The 23,650-nt window shown below is 44.7% G+C and overlaps 1 protein-coding gene across 7 annotated transcripts in view; it reads right to left on the bottom strand.

Annotated features, from left to right (window-relative positions):
• Positions 1 to 394: 394 nt before the first annotated feature.
• Positions 395 to 23,650, bottom strand: part of MCF2L2 (MCF.2 cell line derived transforming sequence-like 2) — a 2,345,299-nt gene continuing 2,322,043 nt past the window's right edge. For all 7 annotated transcript variants that reach the window (XM_085635348.1, XM_085635350.1, XM_085635347.1 and 4 more), the window contains one exon: positions 395 to 1,327. In XM_085635348.1, the coding sequence (XP_085491474.1) occupies positions 1,221 to 1,327 (107 nt within the window). In that variant the 3' untranslated portion in view covers positions 395 to 1,220. The remainder of the gene's footprint in view (positions 1,328 to 23,650) is intronic.

The raw sequence follows: 23,650 nt of genomic DNA, 5'->3' as shown, positions 1-23,650 counted from the left end.
GGAATGGTGGGCACTCTGCATGTGTGCATGGCGGTTTTGGCTGCCGTCCAAACAGTCATGTGCACTTTGCATGTTCTCCACCGGGCTGTAAAACACAGCCTGGGTGGAGAACATGCACAGGCTCCGAGTCCTACTCTGAGCGCCGACCAATCACAACGCTGCATTGCAGCATTGTGATTGGCTTGGGAGAACCTGTGTGCTTCCTGCTTCTGGGACAAGCCAGGAAGAGAAACAACAACGGAGAAAAGAAGGGGGCTGTGTAAAGGTGTTTTTTTGTATCTTTCAAACCCCCCTCCACTCCCCGCACCGCTACCCCCATTCCCTGTCAGCCGCCACCGTCCCCTCAGTAGTGTGTAAACACAATTGAATATTAACAACCACAAACATAGGAAGATAGCTTTTACCAGTTGCTTTACTTAAAAAAAGCATACAGTTATTGTTCTTTCACAGTAGTTGTTATGAACTCATTCCTGAAGAAAACCTGGATCTTTGTTTCGAAACAACATAATATACTGTACAAAAAAACAATCCGAGCTGGCTTAAGACAAGCCTGCTTATTTACAGTACTATGTAATTGTACATTTTTCATTTTTTATCTGGAACAATCACTTTTTCAATCATTGAGCTCAATTTAAATTGGGGACAAGGCACATCAGCAGAGTTGAATGCACAATGGCTTCACCCACTATTTTTCCACCATCCGCAGCATTTTTTAAATGTGATGGATCAAAATACAATCATTTCAACCAAATCTACAGTTCACACGACAATTGTTATCCAATTGAAAGTTCCCGTTCGTAAAACTCTCAGGCTTGAATGTTCCAGGTTAAGACTAGCCCGCGTGGCAATGAACCCTTTGGCAAACCAGGCCAAGCCCGTGCTGATAGTCTCCTTTTTCAAAGCTCTAAGCTCATTTGAAAATAAATAAAAACAAAGAAGCTTCATAATGTTCCAAAGTTCATTAATTCGTAACCATGGTCTGTCTATTTTCACTCGATTTCAGGCCTAATTTAGGCCACCAGACACACAAAATTAATGCACAAAGTGCGTCTTGCAAAGAAGAAGCTTCTTCGGGCTTGGATTTCTGCGTAGACCCAGCAGTCATTCGTAAAGGTGGGTTCTTTGGGCTTTTGTGACCACTGAAGATGGAAACTGTTATAGCATCTTGTCCAATGGCAGCCAAAGTTGGTTGACAGATGAAGACCATGAGCCGCGACTGCTCAACTCACAACGCTCTGTTCTGCTGGCGCACCTTTCGTTAGTTGGTTCTTTTTGTCCTTCATTTCCGATTCCGCCAATGATGTTCTGCTTGTATCACTGTAGACATCTGAAAAAATACACAGGCACATCTGTAACTTAGGCATTGTTTCAGGTGCTTGCTAAAACCATGCACTTCCACTTTCTTGAAAAGCTTAAGTATTGAACCCACTGCCATATAACACAGACAATAAGAATGCCTAATAGTGCAACAAACAACCCAATAAAACAAAAATCTAAATTTCCAGGCAGGCTAGTACAATAAATGCCAACACTGTACAGAGCTATATTCATGTGTCCTACCTTGTGTGAAAGCTATGACAAACACTGATCTCATTCAGCATCAGTTGGGTGGACATGGCCAACGATGAAGGGTAGATGGGTGTGTATTTATAACAAAAGAGAACCTAAGGTCAGGTTTACCAGTCTTCACATAAATAACTAAGGGGCTTATTATGATGTCGGGCAGACAACGTATGCCAGACACCACTGCGGATTGGGAACCGCCCGAACTTAGGTTGGCAGTTCCGACCACAGTATTTGGATGCAACCACCCAGAGGGTGGTTGGAAACATACATTTTTCAATGGAAGCTTGTGTGGCAGGCGGAAAAGGCCCACAGCACATGTTTCCATTGAAAAATAGATGTATTCAAACATCCATGCACCATGTGATCTCTGCACCATGTGGCAGGCACTGTGACGGTGCAGGGATGTTAAGGTGCCCCCAGTCCCCATGGCAGAGGGCCAGGAGGGAATGGGGCCCCCATAGGGGCCTCCAATGTTGCTTTCCGACAGCCTTTCCATGTCGGAAAGGCCGACATGGACTGGTTGTCGGAAACCGACATCATAATCCCGACGGTGGAGCCGCTGTCATTGAGGGATTATGACGTTTTTCCAACGCACCGACGGGCTCCATGAGCCCGTTGGAAAGCATTGGATGGTCCCTCCGCCTGCTGCCTCTGATCACATGCTTTGTAATGCGTTGGTCGGACCGCAACCACGAGCTGTTGGTTGCGGTCCGTCCGCCATCGTAATCAGCCCCCCTAATCGACCATCATTATTGGTCCTACATATGAGTCTCTCTTCTGTTCCAAATTAATAGATAGGATAGACACCCAAGCTTCAATCAACCATGTAATTCAGAATATCCTGGCCAAGTAACTCACTGCTTCAGGATGAAGCTTCTCAAGAATGGCGTCTGCTATGTTTGGAGTTGCAAGTACATTCGCACTACATATGTCCCCAACAATCATGTGCCTAAATGTCCATGCAGTAGGTTGAGTTGAGAGAGCATCTAGATAGGTAAAACCATCACACATGCAGCAATGATTAGCAAACACATCCTGACACATTGTCCTTCAATGTGTGCTTGTCAACATTCGCTCCAATTTAAAATAACAAATAGATCTGTAGCGACCTAAGGAAATCCTGTCTGACATCTAATTTTTTAAGAATTTTCTCAGTCAATTAGAAATTATTTTAAGAATTAATTATACCAGGCACATTTTGTCAACGAGACACAAGTCTAAAAGGACCATAACAATGAATGAACGGTATAATTTGAGAAAAGTAGGCGAAAGCAAAAGGGGAGAAAGTTCCTAGAACTCCCTTAAACCTTGGTGAAGTCAATGGCTACAAGGAAAGCAGTCCTTCATGAGTGAATGGGTTGGTAAGACTATTTCTATAGCAGACACCAAGAATGAACCATCTCATGTCCATGACCCGCTTTACACCCTAAGAGTGCAGTGCGGTTTACAGGTCACACGAAGCAACAGTTTTAAAAGACTTTTGTAAACCCTGAGACAAAGATACAAGGCGGACCCATTCGTAAGGTGGTTCTCTAACCGGAGAAAACTTATGAGGAATTCAATCAAGACTGTGCATTACAGTGTCACTAAAGATGCAAAACACCTGGTACTGTAGGTTTCAGAAGGTAATCCATACAGGAATTCACCCGGCAACTCATTACAGATACATAAGTAAATATAAGAAAAAACACAGTACAATAGATAGCCTAGTTGTCAAACAAGCTCCATAGGATAAGATTAAAATATGTTACGATCTAACATATTTTTGCTTGAGCCCTTTAGCGCTAACCCAACATGCGAATCACAGGAGAACAACAAACATGCACGCACCTATTAGTTTGCCATGCTGCTAGAACCTGGACTATTAACTGGAAAAGCAATTTATCTATTCACACGAACTTAGTGATCAGTGCTTTGTGAGATAAATACAGTTTCAGTGAGAAAACCTGGCGTTATTCCAGGCAGATAGGGCACAAAACAGTCCTTTCGTCAGAGAAATGTAAGTACAGTATTTAAGCATCACCAAATTAACATTACAGTCAGGAAAACACTTAGTAGCATTCCAAAACCAATTTAGTTAAAATGAGAAAAGTTTAATTACTAGAACAAGACCAAAACTGTGTAAAAGTCAATGTCAGTAACGTGCATTACTAAAGCAGCAATTGGAGGCCACTCTTGCACCAAAAACAGAACATGGTGACCATTAACTGTGCTTTCTCATACAGGTTAAGACGCTTTATGTACCTTGCATACTGGTACACTGAAAGGGCCCCAAACTCAAGAGGCTGTTCTGGGGACCCAGGCTAAAGGTTTCAGGGTGAAACAAACCTGCCTAACCCTGCTCTCCTTTGTAGCCACAGCCAAAAGTCCAGCCCCAGCTTTTCAGATTGCTGAGTAGCTTCCTCCTAGCCACACCTAACATTTACAAGTTTCAAAGGACAGCCTCCAGGATAACTGGGTGCAGAAAGCAGTGAGAGACAGGACGGAGCACTCTCTTCAGCCAGGGACCATGGCGTGTCCCAGTCCCACTGATTTGCTTCTTCTTCTCAAAGGATACCCTTCTTGTCCTCAATGTCTCTTGGACAAGAGGAGGCTAACTGGTTTGGCACTTGAGAAGCACCTGCAAAGCTTAGATACACAGGTAGCCTGATCCAGAACGCAAGATTATCTTCCAGGTGGCCATAGCAGCAGTTTCTTCCCTGAATCCCATGGCCTCAGTCTGGAGCTGTTAGCCCTCCCAGGGGTATCCTTTATTAATAAGGACACTCCTTTTACTCCCAACAAGAGACCCAAGCAAATTGTTTCTGGGCCAATGGCATCTCCTAGAGTGACTGGAGCTTGTCTGGCAATGGAGGTATGCTCACACAAGCGCTCTATTTAGTTTTAACATACTATTAGGGGTATACCTCGTATACTAGAGTTGGATGTCCCTGTAATTAATCATGTTGCCTTCCTGACAAACATATAACAGTAAGCCAGCCGCTCCCAAATATCCTTTGTTGTTTCCCACGTGTAAGGGGTAGTGGGAGAGGTTTAGCAGTCTTCTGCTGTCCATAGTCAAAATATGCCAGTAAATCTTCAGCGCCACTTTTTGACACGCTCTGGCGGCGCAGACCACTAAATCATATCTATGAGGCCACGCAAAGCATCTATGTGTGGCTTTGGATGACCTCATAGATAAGGAGCAAGGCAAAGGCAGCGCAAACCGCTGCATCGCCATACTCTGCGCTCGGGAGGTGCTCCATGGGCGTTGCGGTGGGTGAATCCACGCTACACACATGGAGTTTGACACTGTGCCCAAATTTACAAGATCATGTAAACCTGAGGAAGAACCAAATCCTTACGCATCCCGAGGTGAGGCATAACGGGGAGAAATAGCTTTATTTCTCCTCGTTTCTTCCTCTCTCTATGTGTGCTGGATTCTGCAGCACCCACATAAAGAAGAAAACGCCACATGGGATTGTTTTTTTGTAGGAAGGTGCCCCTTCCTGCACAAAAACAACTCTGCCAACAACACAGGCCCCCTTGCACTATTATGCAAGGGTGCTTGTGCTGGTGCTAGGCAGCCGAAACGGCGGCAGCGCAGGGGGAAAGGACAGGAACACAGTGCATACCTACCATTTCACTGTGACGCAGGGCTGCAAAGCAAGATGACTTCCTGCGCTGCCCTACGCCAAATCCCCGCAAATAAGGGCCCTAGTTCTATTAAAGCAAAAAAAAAAAAAACGGTGAGACCTCACTTAATGGCAAATGCAACTGCACATATGCAGTCAACTTCCAAACCACAAAGTGAAGCATTCAACCACCCCAGCAGAACACGTTCACGTTCTTCTTTACACACTTGAGTCAGACTGAATCAGGTTGCAACATTTAAAAATGTTCAAGCTTCATTAAAAAATGTCTTAACCATTTTTATTTTCTTTCAGTTAAAAGCTCGCACATTGGAAATGTTCAGTTACATTTTAACACCAAGAGCCACAACAATGCAGCATGTTTCAGGACACACTATCCCTTCGAGGCTTCACTGGGGCGAGTTAATGAGCTAGAATTCACCCTTAAGTTATACATTCAAAAAGCTGTTGCTTCAATTTATTAACTGCAATCTAATTAGCTGGTAGGTGTAAGATGCCCTTACATCGTTTGCCTTGAGACATTCATGTATTCTTCTCAAGGACAAGTGTTCAAGCGATTCAAAGGTAATTGATAATCGTTTAATTAGTTAAATATCAGGATGGCGCATGAAAAAACAGAATGCAGGTAAATTAAATCAGCTCATAACATTAGCTCAACAGCACCACGACGTGGGCATATTTCAGAATACACTCACTCGTAAGCATTATCTAATGCTGTTAAACGAATTCAGTTCAGAGGTAATTAAAGCCCCATCTCTTTATTCAGGCCAACAGGATGCATACTTATTTAATAATACACTTTGCTTTCTTTTGACGAAGTAGCAGCTCTTTATCCCCTCGACGAATATCTGTTGAAACATGAGCTACTGCCAGAAATTCAATGCCGAGCTGACCGGTGTTTCTGGTGTAACAGTGACAATGGACCGGAAATGAATTCTAGTGGCAACAGCTGCTGACTTTGGAACATAAAGAAAGAGGCTAGGATCCCGGCTTTGTCTCTACAGCCTCTGATTCTGGGCAGTTTCCCTAACGTCTCTGTACCCAAAGGGGAACAAAAAAAAGTGTAACGTAAGTCTCTTTGTGCACTCTAGTTCCCTCTGGGTAGGTTCGTGCTGTAAAAAATGCGTGAACTGAATTTGTTCAAAGGACTACCATTTTTTAAGTCTCGCCTGAGACAGCACATGCGCTCTCGGTTCCAAGACATTTTGTTAATTTAATGGGGGCTTAGAGCCCACCCATTAGTTACTACTGGCTGGCTTCATCGACACTCATTTCTTTCCTTCTCATTGGTTAGTGGATGCCAGCTTCACTTTTGATTCGTGTTTGTCCCTTCCCTGGTGCATGGACCAAGTACAGATTAATTGCGTTATTAGTTTCCTTCCACTGCTCAGATTGAGGTCCTTCTTTTCGTGTTGTTTTCCCCGTCATTGTTACTTCCGTGAGGTTGTTGCTTGCAGCCTCCCTCATTGTTGTTGGCACCAGCCTGCCTCCAGTCGCTGTTGTTTGCCCCCATGTTGTTCAGTGGTTAATTTGTGAAAAAATAAGTGTCTCTCGTCAGGAGCCTGCCCATTGCTCCAATTAGCCCCACCTATAACCGAACCAACTACTAACCATGAAACTCTACAAGTGGATGTGGCGTAACAGCCAGAACTGCTTTGGTGCTGGGGACCCAGGTTTGAGTCTCGGCAGGGACACTCAACATACTGTGATTCTGGGCAAATCAGTTAATCTCCCTGTGCTTACAACAAATGAATGTGTCCTTGTGTAATGTAACTGGCGCTCATGTAAAGCGCTCCAATACCTTTGGGTTGAGTTTGTGCTATAAGTACCGGTGTTGACGATTAAGTGCCGGCGCTGAGTACCGGAAACCACCGGCTAGAATTAAGCACTGATGTTGTTGTTGCTTGCCTCTCTCCCCCTTCCATAATTTTTACTTCCACTCCCGTCGTTGTTGTTTGCACCCCCTCCCGTTGTTGTTGCTTGTCTCCATCCATCCCCGCTCCCGTCCTTGTTGCTTGCCTTCTCGGTATTGGTGTTTGCTTCTCCTCCCATTGTTGTTGCTTTCCTCCCTTCCGCCCCACTCTCATTGTTGTTGCTTGTCTCCCCTCCCTCCCTCTAGAAAAATAAGCTTTTTGATGGGCCAGCGCTAGCCGCACCATAGTGCTTACGGCGTCTCTGCCTCCCTTCTCCATCGGCGTTGCTTGCACCCCCTCCCTCCTGCCAATAAAAAAAATTGCTATGATGTGACCAGCGCTGGCCATATCACAGCGCTTACTTTTCTCATTTTTATCCATTTTGCACAGCAGCTGTGCTGCTGTGCAACATAACTAAAATACATTGACAAAACCAATAGCTCTCGCAAAGGTGAGACCTATTGGCTCTGCCAATGCTTGATGTAAATAGAAGCTTATAAAATTAGTGCATTCTAAAATATACCCACGGCATGTTGCGGTTGTGCTAAAATTATATACTGACTTACATTTCCAGCTTTCTGGTTCTTGTTCGCATCAGGTAATATTTAATTAAACGAATGCACTTAAGGGACATAGATGAGGCCCCATGTCTCTGACTTTTGCAATGCTGCCAGAAGAGGCAACTTCATCCCCCTATTCAAGAGAAACTTTATGACTGCTACCCACGGGGCTTATTGTAATCGGGGATGTAAGGATATTGACTGAAAATGTAATCCGAGATCAAACAGGGTCCCTAGAACAAACATGAACCTATGTGTATTCTCTCTAGTGAAAGTCTCTTGTGTTAAGCATTGTGTCCAAGAATATGGTTTCTGCAAATGTAGCATATAGAATGTTTCTGCATTGAGTGACTGGCCCAGTTGCTGCACTAGGCTGAGCATGGCCACCGTTGCATGGTATGTATTGGAGTATTTCTACAATGCTTCCTTATCCCTTCTGAAGACCAAAATGCTTACCTGGGTAGTCCAGCTGTATTATATATAAATAACCTCATATACATTGCAGGCTCATAAAGTGCTGGGTCGCCTTCAGAGTGAATGGTGAGTTAAAAGGTTGTTGGCTGTAGCTTGGTCTATAGGGGACATGTTTGCTTAGATACATGAGGTTTGCAATGTAGTATAAGCACTGTGCATCGAATGTGGCTGCACGTAAGCATGGGGTGTTCGGGAGACTGCCAGAATAGAGGTGGATAGATCATATTTAGAAACTGTCGTTAGGGAACCTCGGTGTGGTCAACTACTTATATGGGTTGTACCGAGTACCAACAAATCACCCAAGCCATTAGAAGCACTGTTAAAACAACAAGGAAGCAGTATACAGTTTCCACCGACGTGTAACAGGCGCTAACATCTAGAGATGTTATTAAGCCATAAGGGAACACTGTAACATTGTATGAAGTCCACCCGGGGAGTCCCACGGTACATTCTAAAGCATAAGTAGTATACATAGCTTACAATGGCAAAAGACATTGACCGTAATAGCTTATCTACAACATTTATAAAGAATCAAACTCCAGCCAATCAGGAGATAGCATCCTTTAGAACACTCTCAGCTGAGGCATCTTCCCTCAGATTTTCAAGCACTTGTGGGAAATAGTCACCACTTGACAAGAAGGAGAGCCTCTACGGGGAGGAGGTTGGATAGCATGTGAATCCACAAAAGATAGCAATACTGGAGAATGGGAGTTACAGGTAAGTAACACATTGTTTTCTCCAGTATTGGATCTTTCATAGATTCACATGCTGGAATCAGAATAGTGGGCAGTATTTACTATATATTGCAAAATCATGTTATATATCACAATAGCAGATGGTGGGTATATTCATACGTATATCATGATACAAGGATCACCTTATTGGAAAAGATGACGTTTCACGGCTTTTTCCACAGCTGCATCACTGTCCTGTTTTTCCAAGTTGCTGCATGGCATATACTCTCAATAGACTCTCCAGCAAACAGGGCTGATGTTGTAGAAACTGATCTTGTAGAGTGTGCTTTAGTCTTATCCCTCAAAGGCCTATCAGCCTTAAAATAACAGAACTGAATGGTTGCTGAAATCCATCTTAAAATGCTTTCTTTGAAAACCGGGTATTTTTTGTTATGGTTTATCTGATCTGTAGTCTGCAAGTGGTTTGTACGATGCAAATAGAACTTCAAGCATCTCTTTAGATCTAAGGTATGCAGAGTTCTTTCCGCGGGTGTCTGTGGCGTCAGGAAAAATGTCTTAAGTACAACAGTTTCGTCAAGATGGAAATCTGTTGGTATTATCAGTATGAACTTGAGATTAGCTCTGAGAATAACAGTATTATTCTTAAATTTCAATAAAGGTTCTGTTATCGTGAGTGTCTGGAGCTCGCCCAGTCTTCTGGCGCAAGTCAGAGCTAAAATTAAGGCTACTTTATATGTCAAGAATTTGAGTTCTGCCCTTTGAACAGGCTTGAAAGGGCTCTTCATTGGCTGTGACAATACTGTGTTAAATTGCCCAGTTGGTGGGGGCGTCTTTATCAGATCAAATACTGTGAATAAACCTTTAAGAAATTGTGTAATTAGTCTGTTAGACCATAAGGAAGGAGATCCAGAAGTTCTTCTGTATCGTGAAATTGCCACCAAGTGCACCTTAATGGAAGAGTGAACCAGGCCAGATCTAGCCAGATTGAAGGTATGGCAAAACCTGTTCTTGAGCTGATAAGATAGGGAGGATGTTTTGTAGTAGTATCAGCTCAGGCTCTTGCAAGGATATATCTGCAGTCCTCTAGGATATCTAAGTGTTGAAGTTCATGGTATTCAGGGGCCAGGCCGATAAGTGCAGAGAAGGCAGGTTCAGATGAAGGACCTCCTTGAGTCTTATCGACAGCATATCTTTCCGGAGCTCCAGCTGAATGTGATTCTCCTCCGATAGCAGTAGAAGTTCAGTAAAACAGTGTGCCAGGGCCACAGTGGAGCAATCACTATTAGGTGGCACTGTTCTCTCTTCATCTTTCTGAGGAGCCTGGGAATGAGAGGGATTGCTGGACAAGCATACATAAAGATCCCTGACCATCTGATCGAAAACGCATTCCCCTTCTTGAGGGTCACAGCTGCCGTAAAACTGTCATTTCCGCTTCTCTTGAGACGCAAAGAGATCAAGATCCGGCTTGCCCCATTTTTCGAAGATTGCATTCAGAATGGATTGATTTAATTCCGATTCGGGACAACTCTGAGTCATTCTGCTTCGAGTGTCTACTAGATTGTTGGTCACTCCTGGCAAATGGTCCACTCGCAGAGTTATTTGATGTGCCAAGACCCATCGCAATATCTCTTTCACCTCTTGCGGAAGAATATGAGGTCTTGTGCTTCCTTGTTTGTTCAGTTAATGCATACTGGTTGTGTTGTCCATTCGTATCAACACTAAAGAACCTTTTGTTCTTGGCAAGAACGCTTGGAGGGCAAGTGAAAACGCTCTGAATTCCAGAAAGTTTATGTGCATCTTTGATTGAGCCAGGGTCCATTTCCCATTTATTTGGAGATCCTGAAAATTGGCCCCCAACCTTCTAGAGAAGCATATTCAAAGATCTGGGAAAAGATCATGAGCCCTGACAAGAGATTGTTTGGGTTGATCCACCAAAAAAGAGCTGTTAGCATGGATGGCCTGAGAATGATGACATCGTCGAATGAACTGTCTGTCTGCACTCATTGTACATCTAATCCCTCTGGAAAAGGTCTCATCCTTAGACGAGCGCAAGGCACTAGTAAAATGGCCGATGACATCGTGCCGAGAAGTGATTTGAGAAGGCGAACAGAAACTGACCTTCTTTCTTATAAATTCTGTGCCAGTGTCATGAGTTTCTTTTGGCTTTCTTGTGACAAGAATGCCTTGTCTTGCAACGTACCCAGGATTGATTCTAGGAAATCTATCTACATTTAGGGACGAAGGAGAAACTTTTGGTAATTGACTGTTAGGTCCAAAGATTAAATCATCAGCAGACAAGTTATTGTAGCCTTTGACGCTTGCTGAGCATAAGGCGCTTTTATTAGCCAATCTCTGAGATACGGGAAAACTTGAAGGCCTTTTTGTCTTAAGTTGGCTGCCACTGGACACTTTGTAAAAATCAGTGGGGAAGACCGGAGATCAAATGGGTGTAGTTTGAATTGGTTAGTGAAGGCCAGCTATAATGAATCCGAGAAATGTGCGATTTTTCGGATGGACAGGATATGGAAATAGGCATCCTGCAAATGCAAGGTTGTCAGGATATCTCCGTGATTGAGGAGGTGCAGGATCGCCTGAACAGTGATCATAAGAAAAGATTGCTTTTTCAGGAACTTGTTCAGTTTCCTGAGGTCCAGAATGGGGCGCCATTCTCCTGATTTCCTCATGACAAGGAAAAAACGAGAATAGAAGCCCATTCCTTTTTGAGAGTGTGGGACCTTATCTATGGCATCCTTGGTTAGCACTTCCTTCCAGAGCCAATAGAGATGAGATGGGGACACTCGTTTTGGTGAAGTGGTATGCAGAATTTGGATGAACTCCAAACTATGGTCATATGTGATGAGATCCAGGACCCACTTGTCTGTTGTAATCTTCCACTATTGATGGAAATGTTTTTGAATTCTTGCTCCCACATAATGATGTGTTGTAGAGGTCGTAACTGGCACTATAATATCACTTCTTCCTGCCAGTATCTCTTGCTGGTGCTGTCTGCTTACTCCTTGGTGGATGCCGGGAGTAAGCTGCCACTGGCGGTGACCGATATGGTAGGTGCTGTAGGTAGGTAGACCAAAAGGCCTGCTGAGTAGACTGGTATAGTGAAACAAAAGAGCAACCCATACGTCCCTGTGAACTGCGTAATAGTGGAACGAAAATTCTTTGTTGAAAATGAGTTCCTTGTGAACGATTGTGCTGAAGATGAGTAGGCTGGTATGGCTGATACCTTTGGTATCTTTCTCAATATGAATATGCACCTCTTCCATGGACCCTTCTAAAAGGTGCTTTACGGAACTGCAAGGTGGACAAAGATCTAGCGGTGTCAATGTCAGCCTTGATTGCCTGCAAGTCATTGGCAACATGTTTGCCAAAAAAAGCGTCGCCATCATATGCCATATCTAAAATATTAGTTTACACCTCAGGTCGAAATGCTGTGGTTTGGATAGATGACTATGTTCTCCCTGCATGTGTAGGAAACCTTTTTTAACAGTCCTGCAACATGCCCAGTAGTTCTTGTACCAGGGCTATGGGAACCTGACTCATGGCCTCAGGTGGTAGAGGAAGGAGGGAAATGCTGAAATTGCACCACATATTGTCTTGGCTTCTCTATATGCTGCTGTCTTTAACATACTTGTTCACAATAGTCCCCTTCATCCTCCTTGTCCTGGTGCTTGACATTCGCTCTGAGGAGCTATGAGCTATGCAAAAAGGTCCATCATCATCCTTGTCAGACTCCTCAAGATCCAATAAATGATTTGGTAGCAAGAGGCACACATTGCTAGGTGAGGTATGTTCTGGGCGCAAAATGTTTTCTGTTGGTTTTTCCATCGTCAAAGGTGTAATTGACTTTATCATCAGACGAGGTCGTCGGCGATTCCAGTGTGAGGTGTAACATGAGCGACTTCTTCATCTGCGGTTTCGTCATCAGTGACAGTGTTTTCACCATCGACTGTGCTGTCAACGGTCTTATCGACGAAGTCTTCGTCGATAGTGTCATCGTCGTGTCATTGATGAGATTGTTGTAGTCAACTGGGCTTAAGTAGTCAACGTTGTCCTCATTCAAAGTCATCTTCATTGCCATTGACAATGTTGTTGATGGGGGTGCTGTCTTTGAGGAGACTTTCATTGACAGTTTTGATTTTGTCATGACCTGCTCTGAAGAGAATTTGGCAGGGTGTAAAGCCAAGGCTGAAAAAGGAGTTTAAGGCTCTGATCTAGTGACCTCTGAGGAAATTACTTCCTTCTTTTTTCTATGAGAGATGCCTTTTGAAAACTCATGGTGTGTCTTTTTTAAGGTTTTCCTGTGCGCCTCTGGTGACCCTTGGGATGACCTCTCCCTTTACCTTGGCTTCTCTTGTGACAGAAACCACACTTTCCTCTTCCTCAGAAACAACATTTGTTTTAGTCTTAAGTTTCGGTAGCCATATTTACAGCCTCCACGCTCTATCCTTGAGAGTTTTAGAAGAAATTATTCTACAGATCTTACAGTCTTTTATCTTGTGGGTAGGATGAAGGAAGTAGATACACTCCTTATAAGGATCTTCCGAGTGCAGCTGCTTCTTTCCACAGGTCCCACAAGATCTCAAGAGTCCTTCCTTCAAGGATTTTGACACGTTAATGTCAGGTATAGAAAAGGGAAACAACAGAAGTAGTCTGGATAAACCAAATCTGGATATAAGCTGTAGAACTGAGCACAGCTCAGTGAGAGTCCCTTTCACATGACGTGCAGTAGAAAATCTGAGGGAAGATGCCTCTGCTGGGAATGTTCTAAAAGGTGCTATTGCCCCGCGAACATAGAGCATGGGGGTTTTATTCCTCTCCTGTCACTTCGCCTACCCTCAAGGGTTGGGATAGATTAGCCCTGAAGAAAGGGTGAACATTGTTCCCCTCACCCATATCCCTCATTGTAGACAACCCTGATTTTCCACCGGGACAGACATCGCCAGTGTTTCAGAGGTTGCGCGAGGAGGGCTGCAAGCAGGTTGGGTCCCTTTTTGACTCGGAAGGGCTGGTTCCCTTTGCGCAACTTCGAAAGGTTTGTGGTCTTTTGACAACGGACGCATTTCCTTCTAGTCAGGATCGCCACTGGGTGTCTAGGCCAGCCAATTATGTTCTTGTGTCCAGACCCCTCACCTCGTTTGAAAAGTGGTTGGTGCAAAAGACAGATGACCGTTGGCTTATCTCCGAATTGTACTTCATGCTTATGACACATCCTTCTGGTCACCGTACGAGTGCGCAGGTGCGCTGGGAAACTGAATTGGGCAGGCCCTTAACACCTAAGGAATGAGAGAACGTTCTATACAGGGCACACCACACTGCACATAACACTGCTGGGGCGGAATCCGCTTCTAAAGTAATCACATACTGGTATTACACCCCTGCTCGCGTGCACTGCTGGGATAAGAACAAAACCGATCTCTGTTGGAGGGGTTGTGGATCAACTGGAACCTTAGCTCACCTGCTATGGCATTGCCCGAAACTGGACTGCTATTGGACAATGGTCCTGGATGATATCGATGCTGCGTTTCAGATTGCGCTACCCCGCTCCCCAGAATACACACTACTAGTCCTCTCCCACCCCAAGGCCTTCCCGTTGAGATCTCTCAGAGGTAGGCAGATAGCCCTGGCACTGCTGGCAGCCCGGCAGGTTATCCTGGCTCTGTGGGGGACAACAACTTCACCTGATGTACTAGCATGGATTCACCGCCTGTGGCAACTCCTAGAAATGGAGCGCATGTCGCTCAGTGTGGAAGGGAAGGGTAAAGATTTTGCGAAATTATGGGCCCCCTTTTTGTACTTATTCACAAAAGACCTGAGAGAAGTGACCTGCCCGAAATACTAACAGATTCTCAAGCTCTTGCCACTAGAGCCCCTGGGTTACATTCACAAGTCGGCAGGATGAGCATTTACCCTGTTGCGTGCGCAGCCTTGGATTGAGGGTCTACAACATATGATGGAACTGGTGCGGAGAAGGGTGGGGGGTGGGACAGGGGGTTGGGAGGGCTGTTTGTTTAGGTTGTTCTCTATTTGTCTTATTTTTGTTATAGTTTGGATGTTCCTAAAATTGGAAGTCAACGCAGAAGTCCTACACGTTTGCTTTTTACGCGTCCAGCCTCCGGGTTGTGTGCCTGAAAGCTGTGAACTTGCGCTCATATCTTGCTCTGCAGGCCTTGAGATGTAGGCAGGAAGCTGTCTTCATAGATCCGGATTTCCACATAATAAAAATGATTGATTCTAATAGGTGCTATCGCCTGATTGGCTGGAGTTTGGTTCTTTATAATTATAAATGATGTAGATAAGCTATTGAAGTCAATGTCTTTGACATTGTAAGCTATGTTATACTACTTCTACTGCTTTAGAATGTACTGCGGGACTCCCACATTGATGACAGGGCTGATTCAAGCATGTGAATCTATGAAAGATCCAATACTGGAGAATCTGTGGTTAGATAAGAGTATCCGAAAGAGCATTACTGAAGGTAGGTAAATTGTTCTTCTGATATATGCTACAAACCACGGATACCTCACCTTGCAAGTAGATACCACAGCAGTACCTCCCCAAGTGGTGGGTCTGTAAAATAACTCAGAGGAAAACTAAATGGAGAAAATGCCCATCCCTACAGACCTCACTGTCAAGACAGCAGTGCCTTGTGAGCGTTTGCACAGATGCCAATGTAGCAGAGTGAAAGACAAGTATCCTGCATGCAAACACAATAGTAGCAGCGTCAGCTCAAGTGGAATTAGCTGTAACCCTGGGGGGCTGTTTTTTCCCTAAAGCATAGCATATTTTAATGCAGAGTACTATCCATCTATTGTACTTTTCTGCATTGCCTTGCCCTTCTTTGCTCCTGAGAAACCCACAAATATGTGATCGTCCACATGGTGGTCCCTGGAATGATCAATATAAAAACTGAGGGCTCTCTTGGGATGCATCTGATTCAATCTCTCCTCCTCTTTTGAAGGGTAAGGCAGGGCAAAGAACACCAGAAGGGTGATAGTCAGTTCAAGGGGTGTTACCACTGTATGCAGGAATGCTTCTTGAGTTCACAAAACCACTTATGCAGGAAAACATTAACTGTAATGCGCATGGAATGAAAGTGACTTAATCTCGCTCAAATGCTGAGCCAATGTCATGGCAATTAAGAAGTTTTTAATGTTAACAACCTTTGCATCAGCTCAAAAAGCGTGCAGAAGATGAAGATGGGAACCAGATTTCCCACTGTGGCATCAGAAAGGGCTGTGGTGGAAATACATGGTGTAAGCCTTTGAGGAACCTCATCACAACAAATGATTTAAACTAAGAAAGCTAATTTGGCAACCGTAAAATAGCCGAAAGAGCTAACAAACAGCCTTTAACAGTACTCACAGCAAATCACTGCTGGGCCAACAACGAAACGGACGATACTTAAGATAGTGTAGCTTGTAGAGGGTCAATCTGGTGTGTGCGACACCAAGCTACAAACTTGTTCCTGCACCTGACATGCACTGATTTTGCAGATGGGTGCCTGGCTGGCAGAATAACATCAACGACCTCAGGAGAAAAATCGAAGGAAACTAGCTGCTGCTGCTCAATCAAGCATGGAGGTGCAGATTGAGAAGGACTGGGTGTAGGACCCAGCCCTGTTGCTGCAAAAGCAGATCTTTCTAAAGTGGCGGCTTGATCAAAGGACAGATGCTCATGCCCAGAAATTCTGGATATCACACCCTCCTGGCTCAATACAGAGCCATTAGGTCTTGAACTTCTTTCGAACTTGAGCCCGGAGGGGTAGAGGAGGAAGGCATTCAAGGGTCCAGAGCTCCACTCCAGGCACAATGTGTCTCAGACAGAGAACAGTCTTGGGAACTTTAGTACGCATAAATGCTGCTATTATGTGTTCCCTACAATGGCGGAAAGATCGAGTCAGTCTTTTCCCAACTGCTGTGAAAAGCCCTGTGCCAGCTGGCCTTTGTGGTCCACTAGGCGCACTGACTGAGTTTGTCTGCCCTAGCATTTATAGAACTCGCCAGGTGGTTAACAACCAGGAAAATGCCCTGGCCAGTCACCAAATTCCAGAGGCAAAGAGACTCCTGGCACAGAACCCAACACCCCACCCCACCCCACCCCAACCCATCCTGCTTGTTGCAGTACCACATGGTGTTGTCTATGAGAACCTGCACATGCCTCCCTTTGAAGGTTAAAAGGAATGCCTTCAATGCCAAATGGATCATCTATAGCTCCAACAAATTGATGTGGAGGCCTCTAATCTCCACCTTTCCCAGGTGTCCTTCCTAGCCCACAAGTAACGCATTTGCCACCACAGTCACCTCTGGGTGGGGTAAGGAGAGGAGTTTACCAGTGGCTCAAACATAGTCTAGCAGCCACCACTACAGATCTTTTGCAGATTCTTCTGATCCCAAGATGGAATCCGATAGGTTCCCCTGGTGCAGTTTAAACTCAGATCCACTACAGAACTTGCATGTGCCATCTGGCATGTTCAAGTAGCGAGATGCGGGAGGCAAAAAGTCCCAGCAGCCTCAATAGCATCCTCACTGAGATCCAGGATAGACGCTGAAAAATCAGGTTCATAGCTTGAAAGTCTTGGACACTTCACTCCGAAAGAGAAGACACAAAAAGGATCATATCCAGAATGGCTCAGATGAACAGGAGCACCTGTAAAGGAGTTAAGTGTGACTTTGGCATGTTGATGGTGAACCCCAACGATGTTAGGAGGCCGTCTTCTGGAGGTAGTTTATGACTGTCAGGAGCAAACTTGCCTTCAAGAGCCAGTTGTGTTGGTAGGGAAAATACTAGCACACCTGACTTCCGATGGTGCACTGCAACCATCAAAAAATAACTGGTGCATCGTCACGTACCAAGTTGAGGCTATATAATAATTGCTGAATGTCAACACTCAGTTATCCAAGTTCAAACAAGTGATCCATTTTGAATCCATGTTTATATCATTTTCCTCTAAATCTGTTCTTGCACAATAAAACAGTCAAATTCCCAACTTTGAACACACTGCAACCATCGTCATTACTTTCGTGAACACCCGAGGGGCACTGGTAAGATTAAAAGGGAGCACCGCAAACTGAAAATGCTCCTGGCCTACTGTAAACCGCAGATATAACCTGTGGACCTGAACAATGGTAATATGGAAATAATTGGCTTGCAATTCTAACGCTACCATCCAGTCTCCAGAATCCAGAACAGACAAAGTCTGGGCCAACATGAGCATATTGGATTCGTCCTTCCACAGGAAGATGTTAGAGGGCAGAGATCTAAAACAGGAAACAGACCTCAGTTTTTTGGGGTGGCACTAGGAAGTAGCAGGAGTAATACTGAGTTCCTGCTTACAAGGCAGGAAACCTCTCTATGGTAACTTTGGGCAAAATGGCCGGCCTTCATGCTGCAAAAAGGATAAGTAGTCCTCTTTAAGTCGTGCTAATAGGAGTGGAAAGTACAATGGGGTAGAAAAAAATGGGAGGGCGTAGCCCCGTTGAACAATTTGGAGTGCCCATGCACCCAAAGTGATGTCTATCCACCCTTGGAGGAAATGTCAAATGCTACCACCTACAGGGTGTGTGTTGAAATTGACATACTAAAGGGATTTTGCTGTTGAGGTGGTTTCCGGAGGGGCAATGGACTAAAGTGCATGTTGTCCCTGAGCATTGTCTCTTGGAGCCAAGGCCTCTGTTACAAAAGGGCTGAGAAGTTTGTTGTGCCAGCAGCGGAGTCAGTTGCTGGCTACACTGAAACACCCCACATATCTCCGAAAAGGACGGAACTGTTGAGGTAATTACCTGGCAGGGGCTGACAAACCCAAGGAGCAAGTTGTGATGTAACTTTCTTTAAATTCCAGGGAAGAGTTTGCTTTCTCATCAAAGAGGCAAGAGCCATCTAATGGCATGTTTATCAATGACACTTGGACAGCCCCTAAAAAGTTCATTGACCTCATTCCAGCGTAGAGCCGAATCATCACATTTGTGCCGATTGCCCAACCCAAGCAATTGGTTGTGTCAAGGCCAGACTGATTAACAAATGTTGCTGCATCCCGACTATCCTCAATAGTCTGGGCTAAAGACGCCCTTAGGTCACCTGGAACTGCCAGCAGGATTGTCCCATCATGCAGCCGCGGCCCGTGCAGGTAAGAGAGGTGGGGCGGTGTGGCCAGGTTGGGGGGATTCGACAGACGACCACGAGGGGAAATTAAATAAATAATTTAATTTTCCCTCATCATCGTCTATCGAAATCTCCCCCCACCCAAACCAGCCCCACCACTCTTACTTGCACGGGCCGCGACGGTCATCATGTCCTACAGAGCATGGGTATAGTGGCCTATGAGGCAGCTGGATTTGAAAGAACCTAGGGCAAGGCTGACAGACAACACGCACTGGCAAATGTGCTTTCAGATTTACGATCAGGTGGGGTTATAGGAAAGACCTTAGGTTTCACTCTGATGAACGTCTGTACCACCAAATACTCAGGCAATGGGTGTTAAGAAGTCAGGGATCCTTCGACACTGGTCTGTGGTGATAAGCTGCCTGCCTATTGACTGGGGGCCCAAAACATGGTTTTGCCCAAGTGCCCAAGAGAGAATTTATAAAGGCTTCATTAAATCGCAAGAGAGATTCAGAAGGAACTTGTCCAGGGTGTGAGGATACTGGTCTTCAAATCCATGGTAGGGAACTAAATGTCAAGGACCTCTGTAGCCCTTAGCATGACAACAAAGAAAAAACACTCTCCTCTGTGGCAGGATGAGGAGAAGACACAAGCTCAGTGTCTGAGGGAGGTGTCTAGACTAGTGACATCCTGTAGTTCTTCATAGCAATTGTCCTCATCATATCGTGGGACATATTTATTCACTTCAACATAGTTGTCACCATTGTCTGAATCAGAACCAATGAGCTGGCGTATTGTATGAGTTTTGCCATGCGGTAAAGGCAATGTGTCAGAGTCATAAGGAGTGACTATTGCCTGTGCTCCAGTGGGATTAGAATGCTGCATCGGAGAGGTCAGGATGAGGCCGGCTCAGAGTCAAAAACCACTATTGATGTCAGATCCTTATCCAGTGCTGGTGGCGTTGCACCAATATCGATGTCAAGGGAACCGGCACAGGGAGTGGTGCTGGAACCGAAGTCGGCCTTAAAGCTGATGCAGAACCTAAAGCAAGTTCAAGAGGCACAGGCGGTGCTGTGGGACAACCTGTAGCGGAAACTTGCCTGAGGCCTTTGCAGATCCTTGGGGCCAGGGAGCTGGAAGCATGCCAAATAAGAGCAGCATCGCTTCCTTTAAGGCCGTGATCTACTGCAACATCACCAACGAACACAGAAACTGAGGTTGCATCTGGACCAGATTCGGAATCGGCTTTTTAGAAGTTCAAGAGCGAAATTGAGTGCCAGGTTCTTTCTGATAGGTTTTACTGATGAGGTGGTCTCTCATTCCTCAAAAAGAGAAGCACTGTTCGTGCACGACACCGTCAAAATATGTTTCATCTTATGGACTTATGAAGTTTAATCACTAAGATATGTGGGAATTGAAGTAGTATTTATTATCTGCACTTTCCTAAGGATAAGAAAGTCAGTGTGGTCTGTTATACTTATAGTTCACAAGGTGTACTGGCATAAAACGATGTTGATTGTACTATTATAAAAGTAGCTATTCAAGAGATCTAGAGTCACACGAAATAACGATGAGCAAACCATGGGAAATAAGTGTACTTTATTATTTTGTTTTGCATATTTATATAGTGCGAACTCGACCTGAAGGTATTGGAGCACTTTTCATGAGCACCATATTTACATTACACATACAGGCACGGGGAGATTATGTGATTTGCCCAGAATCACAGGATGTGGATGCGACTCCGAGGCTCCAAATCTGGTTTCCAGCACCAAAGTCGGCAATCTAGCCGACGGGCCACATCCTCTCCCCTACTCCTACTTTCCCTAGAGAATTTACATGACAGATACAAGGTAAATTATTTGGCTATAGGCCTGTATGCTGTGACCCCAAGTAGTTTGACCTTTTCCTTTATTTCTTGTCTTTGTTTCTGAGGTCTTTTAACTTTCTTCTTAGCTTGATGCCCTTCCTGCTCTTTAAGTCCTTTTGGAGATCTTGGAGTAAAATTCATACTCCTCTGTGGAGTGCAGCTTGTAAGCACACCACACTGACTTGGCGAGGGGTCAGAAGAAGACTTCCTTCTTTCATGTGAAGGGCACTTATCGAAAAGTTAAAGCATTCTGACAACAAAATTGCCTTAGAAAGCATGAGAATGCTTTAGAAAGCTTTCCAGGAATTAAAGATGTCGAATGAAAATGGCAGAAGCAGTTTCCTGACAGAAAATCTGCAGAAATTAGAGTAAAACCCTCTCAGTGTTGCAAGGCCCCACTCTCACAAGCTGGAAAAAGAAAAAGCTTTGAGAGGCAACTACTAATATAAATCATCATGGAATTCGATGGCCTACTTAATGGACAGGGTTCTTTTTACCTCACCTAATGTTAGGTAGCAGTTTTCAAGTTATGAGTTTGTTTATGTATCAGTGTAAAACATGAAAAGCTTGTGCTTTTCCATTTCGTGTATGAAGTGCATTGATTGGCCAAACTTTAGAATATCAAGCACACATCTATATTGTAGATGTTCTCCATACATACAAATGCTGTACTAGTCTGTGTTACTGGTGGTGTAAAAGATGGATCTTAATAAGACAGAACCCTTCCCAACTACCTGTGGATCTGAAAGTCTGATGAATGTATTCTTGGTGGTAATATGATTTTTTATAGGGCTGTTATGCTTGGCACTGGAACAACTCTATAGACGTTGAGACAATTATCATTGCTAACTCAAATGGGTAATTTATCATGGCATTCATGGTAAAAAATGCTATTCTACAGCTTCTTCAAATGGATTATTAAGTCACAGAAAATTCTGATGGACCAGAAACTCACCAGTGGATTTCCTTTACTTTAAATGCGTTAGAAAAATCACAAGCAAAGTGGCCTCTACAAGGAGTCAAGTTCGAAACTCATCCCTTTGCTGAACGAGTTACTTACCTTCAGTAATGACTTATCTGGTAGGGACTCTATCTAGCCGCAGATTCCATTCTTTAGAATTATCTCCAGGCGTCATACTGGATTCTGAAATGTTTTGTGAGCAGTACCACTGCGGGCAGTTAGGTGGTGTTATTCAGTTCAGCGTGGCATCGTCGACGTCATCCGTGCCGGAAGTGACATGCACCTCCGTTTCTTTTCCTGACTTTCCACTCCAGGAACACAGAGCCATGTTTAACACTGACCACTGGTATGAAAACTAGGGCCCTGAAAAGAGAAAAACCTTGTCCCTAGAAATCTGTTCTCAGAGTGGGGAGGATGGGTGAGTCGGTAAGGAATCTGCAGCTAGATAGAGTCTCTAACAGATAAGGCATTACTGAAGAAAAGTAATTTGTACATCGGATTGAGACTTCTAGCCACAGATTCCTTACCTTAGGATCGTACCCAAGCAATCCCTCCCCAGAGGTGGGTCCTGCAAAGGTGTTTCATGCTAGAAAGTCCTGCAGAACCGCACGATTAAAGGGGCTGTTCCAATGGACCTGACTGTCCAGTCAGTAGTGCTTGGTGTTCATGTGCAGAGAAGCCCAAGTTACTCCCTGGCAGATGTCCAGGACCAGAACTCCACGTTCTAGCACAGTGGTCACATCCTTAGCTCTGGGGGAATGAGCTTGCAAGCCCTCAGGGGGTTGATTCTTGGCAAGTGCTTAGCAGAATTTAATGCAGAGCACGATCCACCAGGAGATGGTTCTTTTCTGCACAGCGTTACCCTTTTTCACTCCTGTATATCCCACGAAGAGTTGGTCATCCATCCGGAACTCTTTCATACGATCAAGGTAGACCGACAGAGCTCTTTTTGGGTACAGTCAATGGAGTCCCTCCTCTTCCTTAAAGGGATGAGGCGGAGCTTAAAAGGTAGACAGGGTGGTGGACTGGCCTACATGAAAGGGAGTGACAATTTTCAGTAGGAAAGAAGCTCTAGTGTGAAGGACCAGCTTGTCTGGGAAGATGTTTAGATACAGAGGATTAAATGACAAAGTCTGAAGATCACTGACCCTTCAAGCAGATGTTATAGCTATGAGGAAGGCAGTCTTGATGGTAAGGAGCCTGAGTGGACAGTTGTGCAATGACTCAAAAGAAGCACACAACAGAAAGATAAGTACTAGATTAAGGTCCCACTGAGGCATGATGAAGGGTGAAGGTGGAAACATGTTGCAGACCTTTCAGAAACCTATTTACAATAGGGGATTTGAACAAGGAGGGCTGGTTTGGCATCTGAAGAGAGACTGAGATGGCAGAAAGATAGCCCTTTAAGGTGCCCACAGCAGAGCCGTGTTGGGCAAGAGAAAGAACAAAAAGAGGGACCTGAGAGAGTTGAGCAGAAACAGGATGAACCTGTTGTTCTACACACCATGCCACAAACTTGCCCAACAGCAGGCATATACTATCTGGGTACAGGAACACCTGGCTGCCAAAATAACATTGCATACTTCGGATGGAAGGTTGAAATCTGTCAACTTTTGCCTTTCAGTCTCCATGCATGAAGTGTTGACAGGTGCTGGGGGAGAGCCCTCCTCTGCTTCTGCAACAGAAGGTTCTCCTGAAGAGGAAACCGGAGCGAAGGACTGATGATCATGCTCAACAGCTCCAGACACCAAACTCTCCAAGCCCAATCTGGTGCCACAAGGATGGCTTGGGCTCCGCTGATTCTGACCTTCTTGAGAACTCTGTGCAGGAATGGTATGGGCAGAAAGGTGTACAGGTGGTCTGAGC

This window comes from Triturus cristatus, chromosome 11, assembly GCF_964204655.1.
Source record: "Triturus cristatus chromosome 11, aTriCri1.1, whole genome shotgun sequence".
NCBI lineage: Eukaryota > Metazoa > Chordata > Amphibia > Caudata > Salamandridae > Triturus > Triturus cristatus.
This window is presented reverse-complemented; position numbering and strand designations above follow the sequence as displayed.